Genomic DNA, 27,298 nt, shown 5'->3' with positions numbered 1-27,298 from the left:
ATTGTCTCCCATTTAGTAGATTGCTTTTTCATTTTGTTGATGATTTCCTTTGTTGTTCAGAAGCTTTTTAGTTTGATGTAGTCCCATGTGTTTATTTTCGCTTTTGTTGCCTTTGCTTTTAGTATCAAATCCGAAAAAATCACCAAGACCAATGGTAAGGAGCTTACAGCTCATGGGGTTTTTTTTCTAGAAGTTTTATGGTTTCATGTTTTATGTTCAAGTCTTTAATCCATTTGAGTCAATTTCTGTGTATGAGGTAAAACAGTGATCCAGTTTCATTCTTTTGTGAGTGGCTGTTCAGTTGTCCCAACATCACTAATTGAATAAACTGTTCTTTTCCCTTTGGTTGGCTCCTTTGTCATAAGTTAGCTTACCATACAAGGGTTGGCAAAAGTAGGTTTACAGTTGTAATATAAATAATATAATAATTAATAATAATATAAGAATAAACTCTGTTTAGCATACTCACAACTGTAAATCTACTTTTGCCTACCCCTGTATATGCCTGGGCTTATTTCTGGGCTCTCAGTTCTGGTCCATTGATCTGTTTGTCTGTTTTTATGCCAATATCATACTGTTTTGATTATTATAACTTTGTAATATAGTTTGAAATCAGGCAGCATGATATCTCTAGCTTTGTTCTTCTTTCTCAAGATTACTTTGGTTATTCTCTTTTTAAAACTTTGACCAAAGGTAATATCTTTCGGAAGGTGAGGAGCTGATTTAGAGGGCTCTCAAGGATATTTACTTCTCTGAGATTAATGATGAGTTACTGGCAGTTTGCTCCTGAAAGTAATTCTAGAATAGTTCCAAAAGTGCTTAGAGCAGTGATATATATTGAATAAATGAGTGTAAGTGACTATTTTCTTAAGGTAATCACTTTGAAGGTTCATGCTTAGATGTACAAATTCTGGCATATGGAAGAAATCTTTTTCCTATGATTGCACAGTATGAGCATGTCTGCAGTTGTTTGGTCAAGTCATTTAGGTATTAAGTGTTGCTCCTCACTTTACTTTCGGTTTTGTAGCATCCCTGCCCTTTTCAGGTATATTCTGTTTAGTGTTCCAGTTGTTTCCTCTGCTTTTATCTTCTTTTTTTTTATGCCATTGTGAGTTGGACACCATTAATAACAAGAGTTGTTTTGAAGTTACTTAATGCTTTAAACTTCTATGCTTCATGTTGACCGGTGTCACCCCAATCAATTTAATCCTATCTAATAAAAGAGAAACATGGTAATTAGCTGTACATCCGCTACCCTTCCCATTGGCTAATTAGGGCGATATGCAAATTAACTGCCAGCCAAGATGGCGGTTAATTTGCATATGTAGGCCAATGCTGGGAGGCTAAAGGGGAAGGAGGGAAGAAGCCACCTGCCGCTGACTGCAATCGGAAACCCAGGTGGCAGCCAAGAGCCAGAGAATTGAGCTGCCTTTGCTCGGAGAAGCCAGGCAGCCTTTGCAGGCTTCTGTGATAGGAGAACCTGGCTGCCTTTGCCGGCTATGGGCCAGTAATTGGAGAAGCCGGGTGGGGCAGGGAAGAGGCGGATGTCTGCCTCTTCCCTGCACTGCCTGGCTTCTCAGATCACTGATCACCAGTGATGGGAGAACACCCAGAGGCGGGGCTAGAGGCCAGGCTGTATTGATGCCTGTGGACACCATCTGGACCCCAGGGGCGAAGCAGCCAGGCTCCAGGAGACCCAGAAGGAGACCCAGGCGCTGGGGCTGCGACGCCGCTGGGGCAGCAATCCAGTCCCCGGGGGTGACGCAGCCAGGCCCCAGCAGGAGACCCAGAAGGAGACCCAGGCGCTGGCGCTGCGTCGCCGCTGGGGCACACAATCCGGTCCCCGGGGTGACGCAGCCAGGTCCCAGAAGGTGACCCAGTGCCCAGGGCTGAGTTGCAGCTGGGGCACTCGATCGGGTCCCCAGGGGCGACTCAGCCAGGCCCCAGAAGGAGACCCAGGCGCAGGGGCTGCGTTGCCGCTGGGGCACACGATCCAGTGCCTGGGCTGAGAAGACCCAGAAGGAGACCCAGGGGCCTCCCAAGAGGAGAGTCTCCATGGTCAGATGGCGTGGTGTCTGGACAGGAATAAAGACCCGAGGTGACTCAGATGCCTGGCCACAGGGTTAGACCAGCCAGCAGGGCCTTTCAGTTGGGACTGGGGTGGGGGTGGGGCGAGGGTGGCAAGCCCAAAATAGAGAACTACAACTCCCAAGGAGGCTTAGCAGCCGGGCCTGGGTGCCTGGCTGAGAAATCGGATGGGCTGTAGTTTTGCAAGCCACAGTAAACTAGAGGCTTAAGTTCTGATTCGGGAGCCAGGGAGAAATGGAGCTGGAGCAGAGAGAGGGGTCCATGGCAGCGGTGGGCTTTGAGGAGTTCTCAGCACCTCCTGGCTGGGAGCTGGCGCTGCTTCTGCTGAAGGTGGTCACATCCTGGAGAGCGAGCTTGAGACCGAAGTGGAGTTCCTGTCTGGGGGTCTGGGCAGCTCCTGCCTCCAGGAGCAAGACGAAGAGGAGGAGGCAGCCTGAGGCCGGCAACGGCGGCGCCAACTGGAACTCAATTGCAGGAAGTACCAGGCGCTGCATCGGTGCTGCAGGGAGATCGAGCAGGCGAAGGAGCGGGTCCTGAACAGGCTCCATCAGATATAGAGGATAACACGGGGACTCCAGCAGGAGCAGAGGTTACTCATGAAGGTGCTGGACTCCTACGGCGAACTACCGGGCCAGCCAGTTCACCATCTTACTGGAGGACGAGGGCAGCCAGGGCACAGACGCCCCCACCCCAGAAAACGCTGAGAATGAGCCTCCAGAGAAAGAGGGGCTGTCCCCACCCAGGAGGACGCCAGCGCCCACAGAAGCCAGCAGCCTGGCCCCTGGCGAGGGCCCAGCGGTTGGAAGAGGCGGCTAGTGCCACCAGAAGGGGGCTGGTTGGGAGTCCCACTGACTCCGGAGCTTGCCCCCATGCAGATAAAGGTGGAGGAAGACTTTGGCTTCAAAGCTGTCGAGGCTCTGGACTCAAGTTGGGTTTCTCCGGGGCCAGACAAGTAGCTGCCCTACCCCACCCTAGCCAGCTCCCCCTTTGACTGACCCCCCAATAAACGGACCTCATGCTCTCCTTGGCAAAAAAAAAACCAACTTATAGAGGCATGCTTATAGGATCAAATAGTATAAATATAGATGTAACAGGACAATAAAAAGAGAACCGGGCTATGATGATCACCTGAACGCTGCCTCTGTGCCATTCCTTCTTCGCCGACTCCGTCCACACCTTTGGGAACCCCTGGACCTGCTGAGGCAGGACCCCAACATTCCTCTTCTTATAAGGACTTCAGTGAGATGGGCTAAGGGTCCCACTGGAACTGCCTCAATTTAATGTAATCCCCTCTTTTAAGATCTTATCTCTATATACAGGTACATTCTGAGGTTCTGGGGATTAGGATTTTAACATACATTTTGTTGATTACCCAAAGCAGCCCTTAACAACCAATATGTTTCAGAAAGTAGATTCCTACAGGGTTATTTACCAGACATTCAGAAGTATTTTCAAAAGAGCTAAGCTCCTCGCCCACTGTGCGGGCCCCTCCCGGCGAAGAGCGAAGGCCTGGGTTCCAGGTGCCGGAGGAAAACTGGTGCCAGCAGCCAGGGGAAGGGGCCCCCAAGGGGCCCCAGATTGCGAGAGGGCACAGGCCAGGCTGAGGGACCCACCCGAGTACACAAATTTTTGTGCACCGGGCCTCTAGTAAATATATAAAATGAAAAAGAATTTTATATGCTTGCCATGTTTATGTTGATGGATTAATCAGTTTTATCGACCTCCTTTTCTCCATTTAGTGACCATCTCAGATTCACAAGAATTAGTTCCTCTGCATGTGTGTTTGATGCCTTAAATACTTTCCATTTATATTACATGCTAGTTTAAGTTTACTAAGGGGGGGGGGAGGGAGGGAGGGAGAGAGAGAGAGAGAGAGAGAACTACTAACAAAGATTCTTTACCATCTGTTTGGTGACTATTTCCTTTCTAGTTTAAATAGTTAAATCTATTTGTTTCAGGTTTTTTGTGCTTTGTTCTAAATAGGAGTGAATAGCCTTTCACTTATTTCATTATTTCCAAAAGGTTTTATTGGCTTTGGCCTTTTTTTTTTAAAAAAAAAAACCTACCGTCTGTATAAAAATGGAAGTTTCTTTAGGCTTCAAGGCCAAATACCCAATGCAATACATCAACTTCCTATTAATTTTTTATGAAGATATTATCTGTTTTAAATAATAAAAAATTGTCTGCACAAATAAGTAGCTAATTAAAAATTATACATGATTTTAAAAGTATTCATAAAACCAGTTTTTGTGCAAAACAGGCATTTTTTTTCTTTTTTTTTTTTTAAATACTTTTTTCATTACTTTAAAATTATACTTCTTAGTACTATTTCACATGGAGAAACAAAATAAATAATCCATATTTTAGTTGTAGCTAATAATGAGGAAAAACCAAAAATAATTTTTTATGCAATCTGTTCGGGTCATGAGTATGTACCTGTAGTTGAGAATGATATCTCAGGTAAGCATCATCAATTTGCTCTCTTTCTGCATTATGATAAATAGAAATCAGCAACTTGACATTAATTTTGTTTGTTTTTACCATAAGTTATAATTTGGTTCTAAAGTATACTTTATAGTATCTAAACTACTTTTTTAATTTTCATTTATTAACTGATTACTTTTATTTTTTAATAGTGAATTTATGGCAGAAGAAAGTAATGAAAAATTTTGGCAGTTTTTGGACACCGTAAAAGAATTAGCAATTTATAAGCAAAGAGGTATGTCATGTGCATGTTTTAACTGGTAAGATTTGTATTTATGTGCACACTTTGGATATATTTAATGATAAAGGTTAAGTGTAAATGCTTAATGGGGTTAATAAATGTGAATATTAAGTTTGAAAGGTGTTTTAATGAAAACTGTTTTAAGCATCCATTTCCAAAAATATAAACCTTTAATTCTTTAATATAAGAAAGCTCAGCCCTGGCCAGATAGATCAGTTGGTTAGAGCATTATCCTATATACCAAAAGGTTGTAGGTTCGATTTCTGATCAGGGCACATCTTAGGTTTAGGGTTCGATCCCCGGTTGGGCATGTACAAGAGCAACTGATCGATGTTTCTCTCACACATCGATGTCTCTCTCTCCCTTTTCCCCTTCCTCCCTTCTTCTCTCTCTTTCTCTAAAAACCAATTAAAAAAATCCTCAGGTGAGGATTTAAAAAATATATATAATTAGCAATGTTTGCATAATTCATTATAATCAAGAAGAAACAGAAATTTTTTAGTTGTTTTGCTTTTTACGTAGATTTATTTGAAATAGTATTAGTTTTGCATGTAGTAATATTGATTTTTTTTGCCAAAATACTCAAACTTTTCAAGAGATTTTCAATACTTACCATAAAAAATCAGGGAACTAGTATGCTTTCATTTCATTGTCTAGAAAATGGAGTTAGGCATTTCTACTTTTTAAATATATATGAGATTATATATCTATATATACTTTTATCTTTAGAATGAACAAGTGTTTATTAATGTATTTCTTAGGGAAGGTCAGTAGATTTAATAAACTGACTTTAGGTTTTAGCAGCAGAGGCTAAAAGGTTACTTATTATTATAAAGATGGTTATTTTCCTGTCTCTACAAAGAATATAATGATATTAACATGGAATCACTTAGGAGGGAATTCTTTAGCCTTTTAGACTTAGAGAAAGAATCTTACTACAGTAATTAAATAGTTTATTATTTTATTCCTGAATAAATGTAAGGTAAAGAACAGTTTAAAATGTGTTGAGTGTTTTCATTTACTGGAGACTATTTGGCTCATGTGATGGTGAAGTTCAACAATTTTATGATTTCATGAGCTAGGTTTCAAAAATAGAGCAGACATGCCTTTGATGATCTCTTAAACTGAAATCTTTCCAAAAACAAGTAATTTGCACTCTCAAAAAATGTTTACTTCAATTCATTATTTAATAATCATTTGAGTCAAGAGAAGCTAGGTATTGCTTTAGATACAGGGAATATAAAGATGAATAAATGTGACATGTTATTTGAACCGCCATAATACAATGCAGAAGACAGCAAAACAGCTAAGTATTCTATGAGGTGATAAGAGCTTTAGGAGGGATACATGATAATGTATAAAAAAAGGTACCTAGTCAATATTTCTGAGATACCCGGACAGCATGGTGAATGCAGGAATTGAATTTGGGTGATAGGATTTAGCCTGGTGGTGAAGAAGGGAGAAAAGTGGCAGGAGTGGTATGCACAGAGGAACTGTGACCACTTAGAAGTCTATTTTCAAATGATTGGGAAATTGTTGACTTTGTATTTGTTCTGGTAATTTTAGTTTTGCGAATTGAGGTAAAAAAAAAGGCTAAAATAATTTGACAAGTTTTCATGATAGTTAAAAAATCTAACACCACTCCCAGACACTCATTTAAAATTCACAGTATATCTATCCCAAATCTATTGTTCTCACTGCATACTTTATGCCTTATTCAGCACCATTTTTCATTAAAGAAGCGATCTTGAAAATTATTCTTGTAAATATTGAACTATTATTTCAAGTTGCTTAGATATATCAGCATATTTTATAGCTAAATGAAACGAAATACCTGGACAATCTGGTGGCAGATCATTAAAAAGTTGGCATACAGCCCTAGCCGATTTGGCTCAGTGGATAGAGCATCAGCCTGGGGAATCAAGGGTCCCGGGTTCAATTCCGGTCAAGGGCATGTACCTTGGTTACGGGCACATCCCCAGTGGGGAGTGTGCAGGAGGCAGCTGATCGATGTTTCTCTCATCGATGTTTCTAACTCTCTATCCCTCTCCCTTCCTCTCTGTAAAAAATCAACAAAATATAGTTTAAAAAAAAAAGTTGGCATACAAGCTCAGGAATACCTAAGTTCTGCTTCCAGCTTATATTGTAGGAGGCATGTATATGTGAGGGTTGAACTTAAAATGAATTGTATTAAATAAGAATTACACTGAAAATATGACTCTGTTGAACTTATTTATAATGGTGAGAGTGAAATAGGTATGTTGCATTATTTCGACGTTGTTAGGTGTGGGAAAGAATGGTATATATGAGGAATGAAGTATGTTAACAACTATCAGGTTTTACCAGATTTGTCTTCAAGATGTTATTCTAGATGAAATATTTCAAATCCTTGATTACTTGTAATTTTTTAGGTTGTTGAATCTTCATGAGACCCTCTAAATACTCTTTACTGAAGAATAATTCTGATAATCTCCTTGATTAAACAAGTTATAAATACTGAACATTTTAACACTTTGAGTGTAGGTGCTAGTTTCATGCCATTTAATGAGAACACTTTACATTATGTGCCAGTAAATTAAGACTTTTTAATCATTGACTTGCCTGTTTTTAAAAACATTTCACATAGTTCTGCCACAGAGTTTTATATTTATGCCTGAAGATTAAAGTGGCATCAGTTAGCTAACCTATGTAGTTTTGTATGGTGAGTTGGGAATGTCAGTGAAGGTTTACTTGACTCCAAAGTCCTTATTTATTTTTATTTCTTCATGTGTTCAGCATATAAGGTTCTCATTCTTAAAGTCCTTGAATATTTTAATAGTGTCTATACTAAAGTTGCTTTTATATTTTATTGGAAAAGATTTTATGATACTATTTTGTTATGATATTCCTAACTCAGTTACTTGTAACTGAGAATCAGGTTTGGGATAAGACGATGATTCCAGTTTGGATGTATTACATTTGAAATGCCTGTGGAATATCCAAGTGAAAATATCCAGTAAGCTGATATATGAGTAAACAATCTAGTCTAATTTAGCTAAACAAAAATTAGAAAAAAAAACTCGGCTAAAGTGTAGAATTTGGGAGTTATCAATGTCAAGAGAGTAATTGAAGTTATAGAGAGAAGGTATAGAATGAGAAAAAATATGTCCCCAGGGCAGAATCCTGAATAACACCAATGTTGAACCATAGGACGAACACCCAATAGAGTCTAAGGCAGCGGTTCTCAACCTGTGGGTCGCGACCCCTTTGGGGGTCGAATAACCCTTTCACAGGGGTCGCCTAAGATCATAGGAAAACACATATATATAATTACATATTGTTTTTGTGATTAATCACTATGCTTTAATTATGTTCAATTTGTAACAATGCAAATACATCCTGCATATCAGATATTTACATTACGATTCATAACTAGCAAAATTACAGTTATGAAGTAGCAATGAAAATAATTTTATGGTTGGGGGTCACCACAACATGAGGAACTGTATTAAAGGGTCGCGGCATTAGGAAGGTTGAGAACCTCTGGTCTAAGGAATACCCGTGGGAGTAGGTGAAAACTTAGAAAATGTGATGTCATGAAAGCCAAGAGAATATTAGATGGTAAATGATAGATGTTATCAAATGCTATAGACAGATCAAGTAATATGAATATTAAGCTTTAACAGAAAAATTTTGGTGACGTTGGTGAGAGCAATTTCACTGTTATAATAATCAAAACTACAGTAGGTTGCCCAGCCAGTGTGGTTCAGTGGTTGAGCATTGCTCTATGAACCAGGTGGTCACTGTTTAATTCCTGGTCAGGGCACATGCCCCAAAGTTGCAGGCTCCATCCCCAGTTGGGGGCATGCAGGAGGCAGCCAATCAATGATTCTCTCTCATCATTGATGTTTCTATATCTTGTCCTCTCCCTTCCACTCTGAAATCAATAAAAATATATTGTTTAAAATAAAAAAAAACTACAGTAAATTGAGGAGTGAGTAGAGGTGAGTATGTAGAAATAGGCATTGTTCAGTCTTTCAGGATCAAGTATGAAGTGAATAAGATGAATCAGAAGTTGACTGTGAGGCTGCTGCTTTTTTTTTTTTTTTTTTTTTTTTTTTTTAAGATGAGTGTGATGTATGTGTATTGCCAATTGGCCAAATTCAGGTAAAAGGTGAAGTTGTGGATAAAGCAAGGCTATTGAAAGGGTAAAATTATTAACAGGTTTGTTGGTGAGCAAGGATTTAGTTATTTTAAAACATCAGCTGAAATAGTCCAATGCATCCATCTCTTGATTGAGATGAACTTGTAAGTTAAGCCTAAATTAGTGTTTATTTTTTCTAAACAGCTGAGTCCTACATCTATCACTATATTAGAGACAACCTTACCAGTGACCTTGACAGAATTTGATGTCTGTTTTCAGGCACTACTTAAATTTATTTTTGTTGACTCTTCTCTGTTTTCATGGGTGACTAAAACCCTTTTGACTGATGTAGTCTTATTTAAGTTACTAGAGGCCCGGGGCACAAAAATTTGTGCACTCGGGGGGAAGGGGGGGTCCCTCAGCCCGGCCTGTGCCCTCCCGCAGTCTGGGACCCCTCGGGAGATAACGACCTGCTGGCTTAGGCCTGCTCCCTGGTGGCAGAGGGCAGGCCTAATCCCTAGGTGCAGCCCCTGGTTGGGCTCAGAGCAGGGCCGATTGGGGAATTGGGGCGCCGCCCCCTGTCATGCACAGAGCAGGGCGGATTGGGAGGTTGTGATGCCACCTTCAGTCATGCTCAGGGTAGGGCCGATTGGGGGGTTGGGGCACTGCCCCCTGTCACACTCAAGGCAGGGTCGATGGGGAGGTTGCGGCGCCACCCGGTCACGCACAGAGCAGGGCCAATCAGGGGGTTGGGGCGCTGCCCCCTGTCACGCACAGAGCAGGGTCAATCAGGGGATTGGGGAGCTCCCCCTGTCATGCACAGAGCAGCGTCAATCAGGGGGTTGGGGAGCTCCCCCCCTGTCACGCACAGAACAGGGCCGATGAGGGGGTTGGGGAGCTCCACCCTGTCATGCACAGAGCAGGGCCCATCAGGCGGTTGGGGAGCTCCCCCCTGTCACGCACAGAGCAGGGCGGATCAGGGGGTTGGGGTGCCGCCCTCTATCACCCACAGAGCAGGGCCAATCAGGGGGTTGGGGTGCCGCCACTGTCACACTCAGGGCAGGGCCGATGGGGAGGTTATGGCTCTACCCCATCACACACAGAGCAGGGCCCGTGGGGTCGGGGGGTTGGGGCACCGCCCTCTAACACCCACAGAGCAGGGCCAATCAGGGGGTTGGGGCGCCGCCACTCTCACACTTAGGGCAGGGCCGATTGGGAGGTTATGGCTCTACCCCGTCACACACAGAGCAGGGCCCATGGGGTGGGGGGGTTGGGGCGCCGCACCCTGTCACACACAGAGCCGCAGGGCGATCAGGAGGTTGGGGAGCTCCCCCCTATCAGGAACAGAGCAGGGCCGATAGGGAGGTTGTGGCCCCGCCCCCTGTCACACACAGAGCCACAGGGCGATCAGGGGGTTTGGGCACTGCCCCCTGTCATGCTGATCCCAGTGCCGGGAGACCTCGCGACTCCGCTGATCCCGGTGCTGGGAGGCATATTACCCTTTTACTATATAGAATAGAGGCCTGGTGCATGGGTGGGGGCTGGCTGGTTTGCCCTGAAGGGTGTCCTGGATCAGGGTGGAGGTCCCCACTGGGGTGCCTGGCCAGCCTGGGTGAGGGGATGATGGCTGTTTGCAGCTGGTCACACACCCTTCAGGGTGGGAGTCCCCACTGAGGTGCCTGGCCAGTCTGGGTGAGGGGCTGAGGGCTGTTTTCAGGCTGGGACTGAAGGTCCCAACTGCTCCTTTTTTTCTTTTTCTTTTTTTTTAATTCTGAGCCAGCTTTAGCTCTGATGCTCCAGCTCTTAGGCGTCCGCTCCTGAAAGCAGGTATCTGGTTTGTTTCGGTTCTACAATCGACTCTGTATCAACTCCAGGTCTGAGATCCTGGCTAGCTGAAAGCTGGTTTCTGGGGTTTTGTTTAGCTTCTATTTTTGTAACTATGTTTCAAACTGCAGGCTCAGAGGCCGGCAAGGCAGGCAGGGAACATTGGAGTCCTCCGTCACTGAAGCAAGCAAGCCTCATGTTAGTTTCAAGCTGCATGGCTGCCAGCCGCCATCTTGGCTGACAGTTAATTTGCATATCACCCTGATTAGCCAATGGGAAGGGTAGCGGTCGTACGCCAATTACCATGTTTCTCTTTTATTAGATAGGATATTATTCATTAATTTTGGCTATTTTCTTGTTGGTTCTATAGCTATTCTGTCTTTGTAAAGATCATTTCAATTTTTAATTTCCAAGTACAGTTTACACTCAGTATTTTATATTCGTTTCAGGTGTACAGTATAGTCATTAAATAGTCATATACTTTTCAAAGTATTCCCCCAATATTTTCAGTACACACCTGGCATTCCTGAGTCTCTTCCTCTTCCCCTGGCATGTTTTCCTTGACTTCTCTTTCTTCTGAGCTCTAAGGGTCCTTTTTTGCCTCTGTAACTTGTTTCCTGAGCCCATTTCGTCTATGGCTCACTTCTTCTACCTCTGTGACTTTCTAAATATAAGTTTTTTAAATTGAATTTATTGGGGTGACATTGGTTAATAAATTATATAGGTTAATAAATTATATAGGTTAATAAATTATATTGGTTAATAAATTATATAGGTTGTACAGTTCTATAATACATCATCTGTATATTATATTATGTATTCACCACCCCAAGTCAAGTCTCCTTCCATCTCCATTTTTATCCCCTGTACCCTCTTATACCTCCCCCTAACCCCTTTTCCCTTTGGTAATCACCACATTGTTGTCTTTGTTTATGAGGATTTGGGTTTTTGTTTTTATTTTTGCTTAATCCCTTAACCTTTTTCTCCCAGCCATGAACCCCCCTTCCCTCTTGTTATCTTTGGTGTGTCCTCTGTGTCCCTACCTGTTACTGGTGAGCTCTTGGGATGCCAAGGGAATAAGAATTTCATGAGGCCCCCACGGGAGGATGAGGTATGGTGGAGAAAGCTCTATTGATGATGTACCATTAAGAGGGTTTCCCTCCAGAGTTCCCGTCTCCATTTCACCATGGAAGAAGTCCTGCAGTGTCTTCAGCAGAGCTAATATCAAAGCCATTGCCCAGAGCCGTTGCTCCATATTAAAGCACAGTCCAATCCAGCATCTGGCTAGCGTAGCTTGTGTTCCCAGCTGCAGTCCATTGCATGTGCTTCTAGAGCAGTGATTCTCAACCTTGGCTGCACATTAGAATCACCTGAGAATCTTTTTAAAATACTGATTTCTGGGCCTCATCCTCCGGAAATTCTGTTTCTTTGTTACTAATGTTGTGGCCCCACCCCATAACAAAGAAACAGAATTTCCGGAGGATGAGGCCCAGAAATCAGGATTTTAAAAAGATTCCCAGGTGATTCTAATGTGCAGCCAAGGTTGAGAACCACTGCTCTAGAGCCACATGGCAGGCTATTGTGGGTCATGGAGCAAATGAGTGCAAGGAAGCAGGAGCAAAGCAGGAGGAACAAGAGAGTGAGAACTCTTTGTCTCGGGGTTATAACTAGGAGCTTAACACTTAACATTTCAGGATTTCGCATGCTTGCAGTGGCTCTGCCCTTCTAGCCAATAAGCTTTGTTCCCCGGGCTAGACAGGCAAGCACTTCCCCTATGTTACCCCGACTTCACTGTGCATGTGCCCATCTTCCCTTTTGTTTGATCCCTTTCCCCAGTGATCTGCAAGGAATGGACCTGTGGTTCCCTGGGGAATGTGAAGTTGCAGCTCCTGGTGAAGACCATGCTTATAATGGTCTTTGCTTTCTTCCTGTTATTACTATTACTATTACTATTACTATTACTATTACTATTACTATTACTATTTAATAACTAGCTAGTTATACTGTTGTCAGTCTGTTCTCTATGAGTCTGTTTCTATTCTGTTTGTTAGTTTATTTTGTTCATTAGATTTCACATATGAGTGAGCTTTTGCTTGTAAAAATTAATAAAATAAAATTACTGGATTAGCAATGTATTATTGCCTACAATGAAGAGACCTATTCATTTCTTAAATATTAATTCTAGAAATGTATTGACTGCCTGTTTTATATGCTGGAATAAAAAAGGTACAATTGAAAGTCTAGAAAATAATTTGTTTTCATAGTTTATAGCTTAATGGGAAGAACAGCATTAAACAAATAATTATACAATTAATTTTCAATTACACTTTTGAGATTTGAACCAGAGATAGTGTAGAGCAAGCATGTCAAACTAGCAGCCGGCAGGCCAAGGCATGGGGCCCGCTGACCGCGAGTTTGACATGCTTGATGTAGAGTTCTGTCAGAGTATGTAATAGGATCTAGACTTGGGAAACTCTTCCAAAGCAAATGACTTTTTTTAAAAAAGAAATATCTTTATTATTAAAAGTATTACAGATGTCCCTTTTGCATTTTTTTTTCCATTGACCCCCTCCACCTGGCACTCGCCCCTCCCAGGCCTTCACCACATAATTGTCTGTGTCCATGGGCTATGCATATATGCATATAAGTTCCCCTGTTAATCTCTCCCCCATCCCCACTCCCGCCTTCCCTCTGAAATTCATCAGTCTGTTCCATGGTTCTTTGTCTCTGCGTTTATTTTGTTTATCAGTTTATTTTGTTCATTAATTTTAATACATGAGTGAGAACATGTGATAATCTTTCTCTGACTGGCTTAGTTTGCTTAGCATAATACTCTCCAGGTCCATCCATGCTGTTGCAAATGGTAAGAGTTCCTTCTTTACAGCCGCATAGTATTCCATTGTGTAGATGTACCACATCTTTTTTATCTACTCATCTGATGGGCACTTTTCAAATCTTAGCTATTATAAATTGCGCTGCTATGAACATAGGGCTTCATATATTTAAACTAAGGTTTGCTGAATAGGAGTTAGCCAAACATGCACCCTTTACCCTCCTGCATTTCATGCCAAAGGGATAATGTGTGAAGCCCCTGAGTTGTTAACCTGCACTTTCTTTAGGTATTGTCTTAGTACCATACAAGTAGTAGTGAAATAGCTAGTGTTCCCCTCACCACATCTGATTTTGTTCACAAATATTCTTAGTCTCTGTCTTTGTATTCTTAAGTATATGTTAGCTTCTACTACTTGATTTGTTGACTTCAGTGACATCCTTTTATTCCCAGTTAATATTTATAGAAATAACTGAGCTTACTTTACTTTCCCCTTAGTTTTCCCTTTCTTGCATTTTTGTTGGTGGTACATTGTTCTACTTTGCCAGAGCATACAACATTTTACATAGTCTTCTGTAAATCTTAACTAGGCTTATTTTGAAGTTATTTCTTAATTATATACAATTTGCTTTCTAGTTGATGCCTCATAAATAACTCCTGTGGTCCAGCCAGAGTTGCTCAGTGGTTGAGCGTTGACCTATGAACCAGGAGGTCACGGTTCAATTCCCAGTCAGGGCACATGTCCAAGTTGCAGGATCGATCCCCAGTGTAGAGTGTGCAGAATAATGATTCTCTCTCATCATTGATGTTTCTCTTTCCCTTCCTCCCCCCTCCTCTCTGAAATCAATAAAAATATATTTTAAAAAAATAACTCCTGGGAATAATGGCATTGAGCTATTCACATACATAACTGTGTATGTGTGAATTTTATACTTTAGATTTTTAAAAAAATATATTTTTTATTATTGATAGTATTACAGATATCTCCCATTTCCACCCCCTTTACTTCCCTCCTCCCAACCCCTACTCATCCTCCCAGGTCTTCACTACCCTATTGCCCGTGTCCATGGGCTATGCATATAAGTATGTAAGCTCTTGAGTTTGTCTCTTCTTGTCCCCCCAACCCCACATCAAGGTATGTTCCATGCCTCCATGCTTTAGGTCTCACTTTGTTGGTCAATTCATTTTGTTCATTAGATTCCACAAATAAGTGAGATTGTATGCTATTTGTCTTTCTCAGATTGGCTTATTTCACTTAGCATAATATTTTCCAGGTCCATCCATGCTGTCCCAAAGGGTAAATAAATATACTAGTACTTTAGATTTTTAACTTTAGAGTTTTACCAACAATGTTGCATGCTGACCATTGAGTCTTTGTTCTTAGATATGTAGTTTCATTACTCCTTTTAATTCTGGAGAGTTTTCTGTTTCCTGCTCTTTTTCTATTTCTATTTATTTTTCTTCACATTTCCCCTTTTTCTCTGTTTCTTTTACTGTCTTCCATGACATCTTATTACTCTTGTGTTGCTTCTAATTTAGCCTCTATTTTCTAGTATTTTTTCTTGTTCTTTCCTCAGTTCTTTCAGAACAATTTTTATAGCTTCCTGTTTTAGTCATCTCATTTCTGAACTTTTTCTCAAAAACTATAAAGAGGCCAAGATTTTTACCCTACTTACCCTACTTAGCTTCCCACAGTTTCAAGCATCAGACAGTTATAAGTTATGAGACATGAGACTCCTGGATCAGAGCTGAAAGACTTTATAACTTACCAAGAGAAATCTCCTGAGTATGCTGTAGATGCTTTTTATCAGCCAGGATCCATTGCAATAACTCCCAGACTTTTTACTATCATCTTAGAAAGGATCTAAGATTGGTATGTTAGACTGTAGGAGTTGTTGAATCATAAGGTGGTTGTAATTCTAAGTTTTGTACTTCATCCCTCATCTGCCTAGCAATCTAAAGTTTTAATGATTTTGAATCCTTCTGACTACAGTGCTCACAAATTTCCTTCCTTTCTCACCCAGTGTAACTATGCATCTCTGTTGTTTGAAGAACCTTCTCTAACCCAAGACAGGCCTTTGTACTTGTCGTCACAGTAGTGTGTACTTTAAACTGACAGAACAATTGGTAAAGAAGTCCACTTGCATGGAGGAGAGTTAACAACTAAGACATCATTTGAGCAAATGCCTTTGAATCTGCTGCCTAGTTCTTGGCCTGTAACCTCCTCCTTATTTTCATTTCACTAATAGGCAACAAATTGGAGGACCATTTATTTCCTGATGGCCATACAATTTTGTCAACATGTCCACTATCAGTTTACAAGGATTTCCCTCAAATTCTGTTAATTGGCCCATGGGATGGATCTTTTCTCCTCTAAAATCCATGTCTCTTAACATTCCATCTTTGTTGTCAAATCTGTCAAATGGTATAAAGGGTCTGAGTTTTACCTTACTTGCAAGCTAACAGATTAGTTTCATGGATGCTGACAGAAGACATAAGACTCCTGGATCAGAGACAAAAGACTTTACTATTCAAAGCAAAATCAGTAACCAGTGTCCATATATTTGTGCTGATTTTCTGAGCTCCAATTCTCATGGGGCAACATAGAAGGCCAGACACCTGCATCCTGAATGGGTTGTGGGAAGAAGAGGAACCGAGAATCAAGAGTTCAGCACCTTTTGAACAAGTAATAAACATAGCAACAAATAATCCAATCTTTTGCTTTACCTAAAGCAGCGGTTCTCAACCTGTGGGTCGCGACCCCTTTGGCGGTCGAACGACCCTTTCACAGGGGTCACCTAAGACCATCCTGCATATCAGATATTTACATTACAATTCATAACAGTAGCAACATTACAGTTACGAAGTAGCAACGAAAATAATTTTATGGTTGGGTCACAACATGAGGAACTGTATTTAAAGGGCCAGTAGGTTGAGAACCACTGACTAAAGTATATTCTTCCAGTCAGCATTCTCATCCTCTTCTCAGATGTAGAGTGTCTGTGCTATATTCCCTTTTGTCCTCCCTTTTCACATCCTATAGGTAGCTGCTCTGGATCTACCCCAACTGTGCTCTTTTGTATGAGAAGTTTCCATGAGTTGGTAACCCAGTGCCAAGGAATTCAGGAGAGAAAAAATGACCAAGGAGTGTCCATGGGCAAACCTATACATATCTGTACCAGCTTGACTCTAGAGCTGCTCTCTTGTTACCTTACCACCTCTTGCTGGCAGTGGAACGGTACTGCAGTTTTCTGACACAATGGCAATACTGCAGATGATGATTATACCCAGGGCAGTGTAGAGAAAAGGGTGAAAATCGATAGTATTATTCCTGCTATTCCTATTAGTGCCACCAGGCTCTCTTCAATTCTAGGCTGCCATTCACTTCTGCCCTCTCCTATTCAGATGATCTCTATCATCCCAGGAGTGTTCAAGAGTTTTTTAATTAAATTGTAGGATTCATCCTTCTCCTTTTTGCCTTTGAAATCTTTGGAGTGAGTTTAAAAGAGAGAATCAGTTTATCAAGTTAGTTTGTTCCAGACAAGAAGACATTTCTCTTATTCTTTAAGGTCTGGTTCAAGTTCAGTCTCCTACAGTGTTCTGGACACACTAATTATACTGTTGTGTATACTAAATATCAGTTGAATCTATTCATACATGTAATTTAAGATCTACTAACAGTCATATTCTTTAATTTTTTGTGCTATTCTTAGAATTGGTCTGATACACTAGCATCTTCCAAATAGATTTTTAAAAATTCATCCTTATTATTGAAAGTATTACAGATGTCCTCTTTTTCCCCACATTGACTCCCTCCACCTTGCACCTGCCCCCCCCCCATGCCTTTGCTACACTATTATCTGTGTCCATGGGCTATGCATATATGCATATAAGTTATTTGATTAATCTCTTCCCACCCCTACCTCCCCCTGCATTCCCTCTGAGATTCCTCAGTCTGTTCCATCAGTCTGCTTCTGTGTCTCTGGATCTATTTTGTTTATCAGTTTATATTGTTGATTAGATCCCACATATGAGTGAGATCATGTGAAACTTGTCTTTCTCTGTGTGGCTGACATCACTTAGCATAATACTCAATGGCAAGTTTATTTTCACCTGGACTTATATTGATTTATTGGACTTTACTGGAAGATTCATATGAAGTTCATACTAAAATAGAGATATTTTCTCTAACACCATCCATAACCAAACTTAAGATATGATTAATCCAAAGCATGGAGGCATTGAAGAAACTGACTTATCTCCATGTAGGGGTGGAGAGATAAGAGATAAACCAAAGAACTTATATACTTACTAGAGGCCTGGTGCATGAATTTGTGCACGGGTGGGGTCCGGCTGGCCTGCCCCAATGGGGGCCCATCGGGCTGGGCTAGTGGGGGAGGGGCTGCAGTTGATTGGCTGGCTGGCCCCACCCCCGATCCGGGTGTTAGGGGCTGATTGGGGACCGGATCAGGCTGGTTGGCTCCCACAGTGCACGTCATATCCACTGGTCGTTCTGGTTGTTCTGATCGTTCTGCTGTTCCGTTTGCTGGACTTTAATGTGTGTGTGTGTGTGTGTGTGTGTATATATATATATATATATATATATATATATATAGAGAGAGAGAGAGAGAGAGAGAGAGAGAGAGAGATAGATAGAGAGATAGATAGAGAGATATAGATATGCATAGCCCATGGACATGGGCAATATGGTTGTGAAGACCTGAGGGGTTGAGAAGGTGCTGGACAGAAGGAGGGGGGCAATGGAAGACATCTATAATATTATCAACAATAAAAAAAAATAAAAAATATTTAAAAAGATAGGATTAACTGATGAACAAAAATAGATCCAGAGACAAGAGACAGGGAACAGGGGGAGGGAGGGTTAGAGATCAACCAAAGGGATGCATGCATATTAGCATAACCAATGGACACAGACACTGGGGTGGTGGGGGCCTGCCCTTGGGGTGGGAGTGGCTGGGGGGTGTTAATAGAGGGAAAAAGAGACATATGTAATACTTTAAACAATAAAAAAGATATGATTATTTGATATTAATTTAGCATCACAGTGAGAGAGATGTGCCAATGTGCTGAATACAAAAATATTAACATTCTTTTCTTTTGCATTGTTTTTATAGAGTCAGGTTATTCTTATTACAACTTAATCCTGAAGAAAGCTGGACAATTCTTAGACAATTTACATATCAATCTCTTAAAGTTTGCTTTCTCTATAAGAGCATACTCTCCAACTATTCAGATGTTTCAACAGGTATGTAAAAATTCCCAAGCTGTCTATGACAAAGAAGCATGCTAACAATGTACATGAATCTGTCTTAGGGTGAATATCTTCCATTCAAAAGGATCTACACACTTATCATATCTGGTTCCATAGCTTATTATTGATTATATTATTGCTATCATTAACTATAATATAATTGATATATAATTTTATAGTTATTTGGGATAAGGGTAGTATGAGGACAAGTCACCATTAAAATGAACTATATAGAAAATTTTAATTTGATGAAACTTTCCAACTACTTCGAAGCACATATTTCTACTATAAAGTTGATTTTGTTAAAATATTTAATTCTGCCTGCATATAGATATTTCTTACTTTAATTAGAGCAATAACTTAATAGTAGTTGATGAGTTATTATAATCAAAGTAATGTGAGTTTTTAAAATCATATTGTAATTATGAATTACTGTAGCTAAATATAATCTTTGAAATCTTAGATTGCAGCTGATGAGCCACCACCAGATGGTTGTGATGCATTTGTGGTTATCCATAAGAAACACACCTGTAAAATTAATGAGATTAAAAAGCTGCTGAAGAAGGCTACTTCAAGGTAAATTAATGAAAGCCTTTAGTGAAAGAAGTGCTTTATGAAAAGAGTTGAGGGTCAAAATAGCCTAAATTTCTTATAATACAAAATTTTAATATTCTAAGATATTATATTTTAAAGAATATGCTATATATTGAAAAACTGAATATATATGGGCTGGGAGTCTGAGTCCTTTTCTAAAATATATAACTACTTTCAGTATTTTGTCTAAATTAGCTTTTGACTTTAGAGTATAAATTATACCAGAATGCCATAAAATATAGGTATGTTTTATATAAACAATAAACTTATGGAACCTATGGATTTATATGGACTATATCTCTTTAAATATAAACTGAATGTGTACCTTAGAAACAGAAAATCCTATATAATAAAAGACTAATATGCAAATCAACCAAATGGCAGAATGACCAGTGGAACAACTAGTCGCTATGAGGCACACTGACCACTAGGGGGCAGATGCTCAACACAGGAACTGCCCCCAGCCTGCAGGCCCCAGGCCAGCCAAGGCAGGTGCCAGCAGAGACCGCCCCCCCCCCCCCATTGCCCTGCAGATTGACCCTGATCGCCAGCCAGGCTTAGGGACTCTACCATGCATGAATTTCGTGCATTGAGTCTCTAGTTAATAATAAAAGCAATTACATAGACATTTTTTTAAATATGTTATTCAAAACTTTTTTTTAATTTCTTCCAAGTATTTCATACAAATGACTATGGGAAGTAGCATGTGTAGCATTCTTGTGGGTCCATTTTCACCCCCATAGAATGTAAGGACCACAGGGAACTGATGCAAACAAACTCACGCTGCTTGTGTGCCATGAGTAGTAAAGCTCTTTGTTTCTGAACTAGAAGTCTCAGGTCTTTTGCCCGGTATCCATGAAACAATAAAAGGCAAACTTGTTAGCTTGTAAATTAGAATGAAATGAATTCCTTAGCCTGACAGAAGCCATATATAGTATTAGATTCATACCTTTTTTCTGTGAATCTTAGGCAATACATTTCTAACATTTTTGCCACTGCTAATTTGTATTATTCTCTTTATAATCTTAGTGAATTTAATAAATGAAAATTTATATTTTTAAATGTAATCTCTTCAGATTTAATGACTATTTTTGCCCAACCAGTGTGGCTCAGTTGGTTGGACATCATCCTGTGCACCAGGAGGTAGCCAGTTCGATTCCTGGTTGTGGCACATGCCCAGGCTGTGGGCTCGATCCTCAGTGCCCAGTGGGGGCGTGCAGGAGGCAGCCAGTTGATCATTCTCATCAATGTTTCTGACTCTCTCTCTCTAAAAAAATCAATAAAAACATTTTTTTTAAAAAGACTATTTTCCCTCTTACCCAGTAATTCTCTATAGCTGTAGATTAATTTTTTTTTAACTTGTGATATATCCAAGCAGTTTCTGAATTATTCATAGAAACAGACTTTGGAAGGTATGTGTATATGTGTATACGAAGGCACTTTTCTGTAATGATTCGTGAACAGTTGGTATATGAACTAATTTTTTCTTTTATATTCAAGATTGATTTACTAGCATTGTTTTATTAGCAGCCTTTCCAGTTACCAATAGTAAATTATTTGAAAACATTCTTTTGTACTAATTTCAAAATGTAAGATACCCTATATAGATTACTAAATGTGCCCTGGCCAGGTAGCTCAATTGGTTAGAGTGTCACACTGATAGGCTGAGGTTGTAGGTTTGATCCCTGGTCAGGGCATATATAAGAAGCAACCAATAAATGCATAACTAAGTGTAACAACAAATCAATGTCTGTCTGTCTCTCTCTCCCCATCTCCCTTCCTCCCTCTTTCTCTCTAAAACCAATAATTTTTTAAAAAAAATTACTAAATGTACTTCTACAGTACTGATTTGATAAAAATCAAAATTTTAATGATAAGCCATTTAACTTTGTCTCATTTGAGTTCAAACTTATCAGTTGAAATTAATAAGAAAGATTTTGTTTGTTTGTTTGTTTGTTAGTTAATCCTCACCCGAGGACATTTTTCAGTTGATTTTTAGGGAGAGTGGAAGAGAGAGGGAAAGACAGAGAGAAACATTGATGTGAGAGAAACACATCGATTGGCTGCTTCTTGCACAAGCCTCGACCAGGGCCTGGGCAGGGGAGGAGTCTTCAACCAAGGTGCATGCCCTTGACCAGAATCGAACCCGGAACCCTTTGGTCCACAGGCCAATGCTCTAGCCACAAGCCAAACCAGCTAGGGCAAGAGAAAGATTTTAATAATTTCATCTAGTTTAAGATTCTTTTTCACTTTTTTTTTTTTAAATCTGAGGACATGTTTTTATTGATTTTAGAGAGAAAAGAAGGAAGAGGGAGAGGGAGGGAGAAACATTGATGTGGGAGAGAAACATCGATCAGTTGCTTCCCATATGCTACCCTACCGGGGAATGAACCCACAGCTTGGGCATGTGCTCTGACCGGGAATCAAACCTGCAACCTTGGCATATCAGGGCGACACACTAACCAACTGAGCCACACCAGCCAGGGCTCTTTTTCACTTCTTAAATTTTTTAAAAATATAATATTATTGATTTTTTTCTTTTTTTAGGGAGAGAAGAAGGGAAAGGGGGAGAGAGACAGACAGACAGACAGACGTTGATCTGAGGTGGAAAACATCTATTGGCTGCCTCCTGCATGCATCCTGACTAGGGATTCAGCTCCCAACCTGGGCATATGCCCTGACTGGGAATCAAACCTGTGACCTTTCAGAACATGGGGACAATGCTCAACCAACTGAGTCACACTGGCCAGGGCTCTTTTTCACTTTTTTAATGTTTCTTTGATTACACTTGAGGATTTAATGAATTGTTACTTATATGTTTGTGTGAAAAATAATACAATAATTAATAATACAAGAATCAACCCTGTTTTAAGTACTTACAACTGTAAACCTACTTTTATCCCACCCTATATTAAGTACTAATAATCTTTGTATGATATAGTGCTTTTGTTTTGTTTTTTAAATAGTTGAAAATGAAATGTAAGCTATAATAAAAATTATATCTTAATTGAAGAAAATACAAATTTTATTTAATTGAAAATTATATTGCTATTATATGTTAGTGATTAAAGACACTGAACCTTGTTGGAAAAGAAAATACTCATATTCAATTTTGGGTTAACCAAATTTCTTTTTTTTCTGTGACTTAGAAGTTATGTGCACGAAGTGCCACAGGAAATTTAAATTCTTTTTCTGTGATAATAAATGTGTGCAAATATATTTTTTCCTATCTACAATAATAAAAGCATAATATGCTAATTAGACCGGATGACCTCCCAGACGAAGCTGGTGCCGCAAGAGAAACCTGGGTCCTGGGTGTCAGGGGGAAGCCAGGGCTGGCAGCCAGGGGAAAGAAGGCCTACTCTTGCACGAATTTCATGCATCGGACCTCTAGTAAATTATAAAGCAGAGGTCCTCAAACTTTTTAAACAGGGGGCCAGTTCACTGTCCCTCGGACATTCCACACATGCGCACTGCGGGCCCGGGATGAGTCGGCTGCTAAGCAGGACAGGCAGTGGCGGCAAAAACACCCGGCAGGCTGGATAAATGTTTTCGGCGGGCTGCATGTGGCCCGTGGGCCGTAGTTTGAGGACGCCTGTTATAAAGTGTCATAATATATTTCTCATATGCTCTTTACTTTCAGTTCTTTTAAAAGTTTGTGTGGTTTTTTTTTGCTTTTTTGTTTTTTTTCTCCATTTCAGGCCCAGACCTTATCTTTTTGAAGGGGATCATAAATTTCCTACAAATAAAGAGAACTTACCAGTGATTATTCTCTATGCAGAAATGGGTACCAGATCATTTAGTAAATTTCACACAGTATTGTCTGAAAAAGCTCAAAATGGAGAAATTTTGTATGTTCTTCGTCATTATATTCAGGTACATGTTTGTTTTATTTAAGATTATTTTGGGTATAAAAATACATTTCATGGTCTTACTAGATTTTACATAATAATTCCCATTAGGAATGTAATTTAAAGATTTTTAAAACTAATTCAACTATCACACTAGTGCAATACCCTCACTGTCCATTCCAGTTGTCCCAAATGTAAGATTTCATTCTTTTTTAAGGCTGAATAATATTCCATTTTATACACACACTACATTTTCTTTATACATTCATCCATTGATGGATAAATAGATTGTTCACATATTTGGCTATTTTAAGTAATGCTGCAATAAACATGGGGTTGCATAGTATATCTTTCCTAGCTAATGCTTTCACTTCCTTGTGATATATACTCACAAGTAGAATTGCTGGAGTATATGAGAGTTCTATTTAGCTCTATTTTTAATTGTTTGAGGAGCCATTATACTCTTTTCTATACTGCCAACAGCAATTTCTATTCCCAACAGTGCACAAGGGTTCCCTTTGCTCCACATCCTCACCAAAACTTATCTCTTTTTTTAATAACAACCATTCGAACAGCTATTGTGATATCTCATTGTAGTTTTGATTTGCATTTTCCTGATAACTAGTGTTATTGAGCATTTTTTCATGTACCTGTTAGCTATTTGCGTATTTCCTTTAGAAAAATTTCTATTTAGGTCCTTTGTCTGAATTGGACTGGGGTTTTTGTTTGTTTTGCTATTGAGTTGCATGAGTTCCTTATATATTTTGGATATTAACCCCTTATCAGATATGTGATTTACAAATATTTGTCCCTATTGCATAGGTTGCCTTATTTTGTAAGTTTCCTTTGCTCTGCAAAGGATTTTTAGTTTGATGTGGTTCCCCTTGTGTACTTTTGCTTTTATTGCCTTTATTTTTTTGTGTCAAATCCAAGTAATTGCCAGTTATAAGGGAAACAAATTCTGGGAATGCAATGTACAGCATGGTGACTATAGTTAACAATAATATATTGTATGTTGGAAAGTTGCTAAGAGAGTAGATCTTAAAAGTTCTCATCACAATAAAGAAAAACTGTATGTGGGGATGGATGTTAACTAAACTTAATGTGGTGATCATTTCATAATATACATATACATATATCAAAACATTATGTTGTATAACTTACTCAGATAGTGTTATATGTCAATTATATCAGGATAGGAATGAAATTAGGAGATTGAAAAAGATAAACATATTTATCTTTTTAAAACAATGTCTCCCAAGTGATTCTAATATGGCCCCAGAAGGTATACTCATCTATTGAGAATCAGTGTGCCTAGTTATTCTTTGGAGAATATGACTATTAAGTATACTTCTGCAAAATCATACTGGCTACTTTATCATACTGGAACTCTCTGGGCACTTGGTAACATCAAATTATAGCCTTCTATTTAATGAGTGACATATTGTGCAATCAAAATAGTTATATTGTCAATCTAATCAACCTGTAATTTTAATAAAAATAGACCTATGATACTTTCTGAACAGATACCTTTTTGTGGGGAAAGAAGAAATAGAAGAATACAGATTTTTTTTTTTCACCAGTTGATTTAGCCTATGAGCATTTTTGGTTTGCAAAATCTGAATTTATTAAACTACAATTCAAATTTTATATTAATACATTTTCATATGGAGAAAGTAAATATGGATTTAATGAACATTTATCTTTATAACTGAGGAACTAATAATACTCCAGAACTGATAGTGGAAATTGGTTATGTGCAATTACATTTCTTTTATGAACTATAACAAAATATGTGGACTTAGAGCTTTGGTTCACTTAGCTACCTACTGATTGTCTTTGTGAGTGGATAGTCACAATGTATTTTTAAATTGAGCTGTGTAAAATTGAAAAGACTTTAAAAGATTTTCAACTTTGTCAGATTACTATAATTATAAATAACCTAGTTTTCTCATGCTATCTTTCATTATAGCATATGCCTGAAAAATTAGCAAATAAAATTTTAGTGTGGGCAGCAGTATTAGATACTTGTCTGCATATCTGAAACTAATTCTTATATCATCTTATTTTGAAAGAGAAAAGTCCAGGAATAGTCACTCTGGTAATATATTTACTATTTTTAAAACTGGGGAAGAAGTTTAGAGGGGAAAGAAGAGAATGAAAAGAATAGTAGTATGCTCTTAAGATTCTCCTTCCCTCTGATTTCTGCCTCTTCCTCTGTCATGTTTAGGGTTGCAAATTACCCCTATGCAAACCTGAATTAAGCAAAGACAGAGCATTTTCAAGGAACTTTACTGAGTGCTAGGTTAAAATGGTTTCCTAACCTTTGAAAGAATATGCCAAATTATAATGATTGTAGCACAAATGATAAGAATTTCAGTCCGGAAGCTATAAAGAAACTTAGACATCTTCAACAATATTATATATATTCATTCAGCTTGCTTACCTTTAGACAAAAGATGGTGACTTCTCTTCCTTGATAAAGTACATTTAATATTTGTCCTTTACTGGAAGGGGGATATGAGATACCAAAATTCTGACTATAAATTCTTCAGATAACTCAGTTTTAGGCAATTGTTACCCTTTATTGCAAGAATAGATATAAATTTGTGACATTTGGTACATTTTAGTCATTGAAAAACAATGGGGAAAAATTTAATCAGGCTGTTCAAGGCACTGAGTTTTTTTGTCTCCTTTGTCTCTACTTTCCAATATTTGCTTTTGGCAACACTCTAGTTCAGCGATTCTCAACCTGTGGGTCGCGACCCCTTTGGGGGTCGAACGAACCTTTCACAGGGGTCGCCTAAGACCATCGGAAAACACATATATAATTACATATTGTTTTTGTAATTAATCACTATGCTTTAATTATGTTCAATTGGTAACAATGCAAATACATCCTGCATATCAGATATTTATATTACGATTCATAACAGTAGCAAAATTACAATTATGAAGTAGCAACGAAAATAATTTTATGGTTGGGGGTCACCTCAACATGAGGAACTGTATTAAAGGGTCGTGGCATTAGGAAGGTTGAGAACCACTGCTTTAGTTGTTCTACATCTAGAAAACTAGCAGATGAATGCCATTTGCTGATTTAGCAAATCTTGTGTGGTTCCCAAAAGCAGGACAGTTTTATTGAAACTTGATTGTATTAGATCCTTGTTAATTAACTCATGGGAGAGATGGGAAAGGTACCAGGGTAAAATAAGAAAATATAAGATATATTTTCATCATAAAAGAGAAATTAAAACAGTAGAGTCATGACAAAGTTTTTAGAAAGTAAAGAAGTTGTCATCAACCAAATTTTTGTTCCTTGATAGACTGGTTAGAGAGAGTGTAAATATCTCCCAAGTAATTTTACAGAGATTTAAATACTTTTTTATTAGTAATTTATCCTAATATCCTAATACACAGTTATACTGAAATGAAAAGAAGATATTTGAGTAAGTATTTTCTCTCTCTCTTTTTTTTTTTTTTTAAATCAATGTGTTTGAACAGAAACCAACCTCACGGAAAATGTACTTATCTGGATATGGTGTGGAGTTAGCAATTAAGAGTACAGAATACAAAACACTGGATGATACTCAAGTTAAAAGTAAGTTTTCTCTCTGTATTTGAGTAGAATGAAAATTTGGAGGCTTATACCCTTTTGTTTTTAAAAAATTTTCATAACTAAAATTCTACTCATGTTAAAAGAGGCTGTTGACGGGATAGACATATTTTTTTGAGTTTGAAGTTTTGCTTATACCCGATGGCTTACCAACCATTTTTATTTTTATTTTTAATTTTTTAAAATATATTTTTATTGATTTTTTACAGAGAGGGATAGAGAGTTAGAAACATCGATAAGAGAGAAACATCGATCAGCTGCCTCCTGCACACCTCCCACTGGGGATGTGCCTGCAACCAAGGAACATGCCCTTGACCAGAATTGAACCCGGGACCCTTGAGTCCGCAGGCCAGCGCTCTATCCACTGAGCCAAAC

General features: G+C 39.2%; 1 protein-coding gene across 1 annotated transcript in view; it reads left to right on the top strand.

Moving 5' to 3' along the window:
- The window catches only part of UGGT2 (UDP-glucose glycoprotein glucosyltransferase 2), a 180,331-nt gene that overhangs the window by 4,928 nt on the left and 148,105 nt on the right, over nucleotides 1-27,298 (top strand). The window contains exons 2-6 of the mRNA XM_059684977.1: nucleotides 4,725-4,807; nucleotides 18,726-18,856; nucleotides 19,326-19,438; nucleotides 23,158-23,332; nucleotides 26,812-26,908. Of these exons, the coding sequence (XP_059540960.1) occupies nucleotides 4,725-4,807; nucleotides 18,726-18,856; nucleotides 19,326-19,438; nucleotides 23,158-23,332; nucleotides 26,812-26,908 (599 nt within the window). The remainder of the gene's footprint in view (nucleotides 1-4,724; nucleotides 4,808-18,725; nucleotides 18,857-19,325; nucleotides 19,439-23,157; nucleotides 23,333-26,811; nucleotides 26,909-27,298) is intronic.

The sequence above is a fragment of the Myotis daubentonii genome, chromosome 2, assembly GCF_963259705.1.
Source record: "Myotis daubentonii chromosome 2, mMyoDau2.1, whole genome shotgun sequence".
Lineage (NCBI taxonomy): Eukaryota > Metazoa > Chordata > Mammalia > Chiroptera > Vespertilionidae > Myotis > Myotis daubentonii.
Note: the sequence above shows the minus strand (reverse complement) of the source record. Positions and strands in the feature narration are given on the sequence as shown.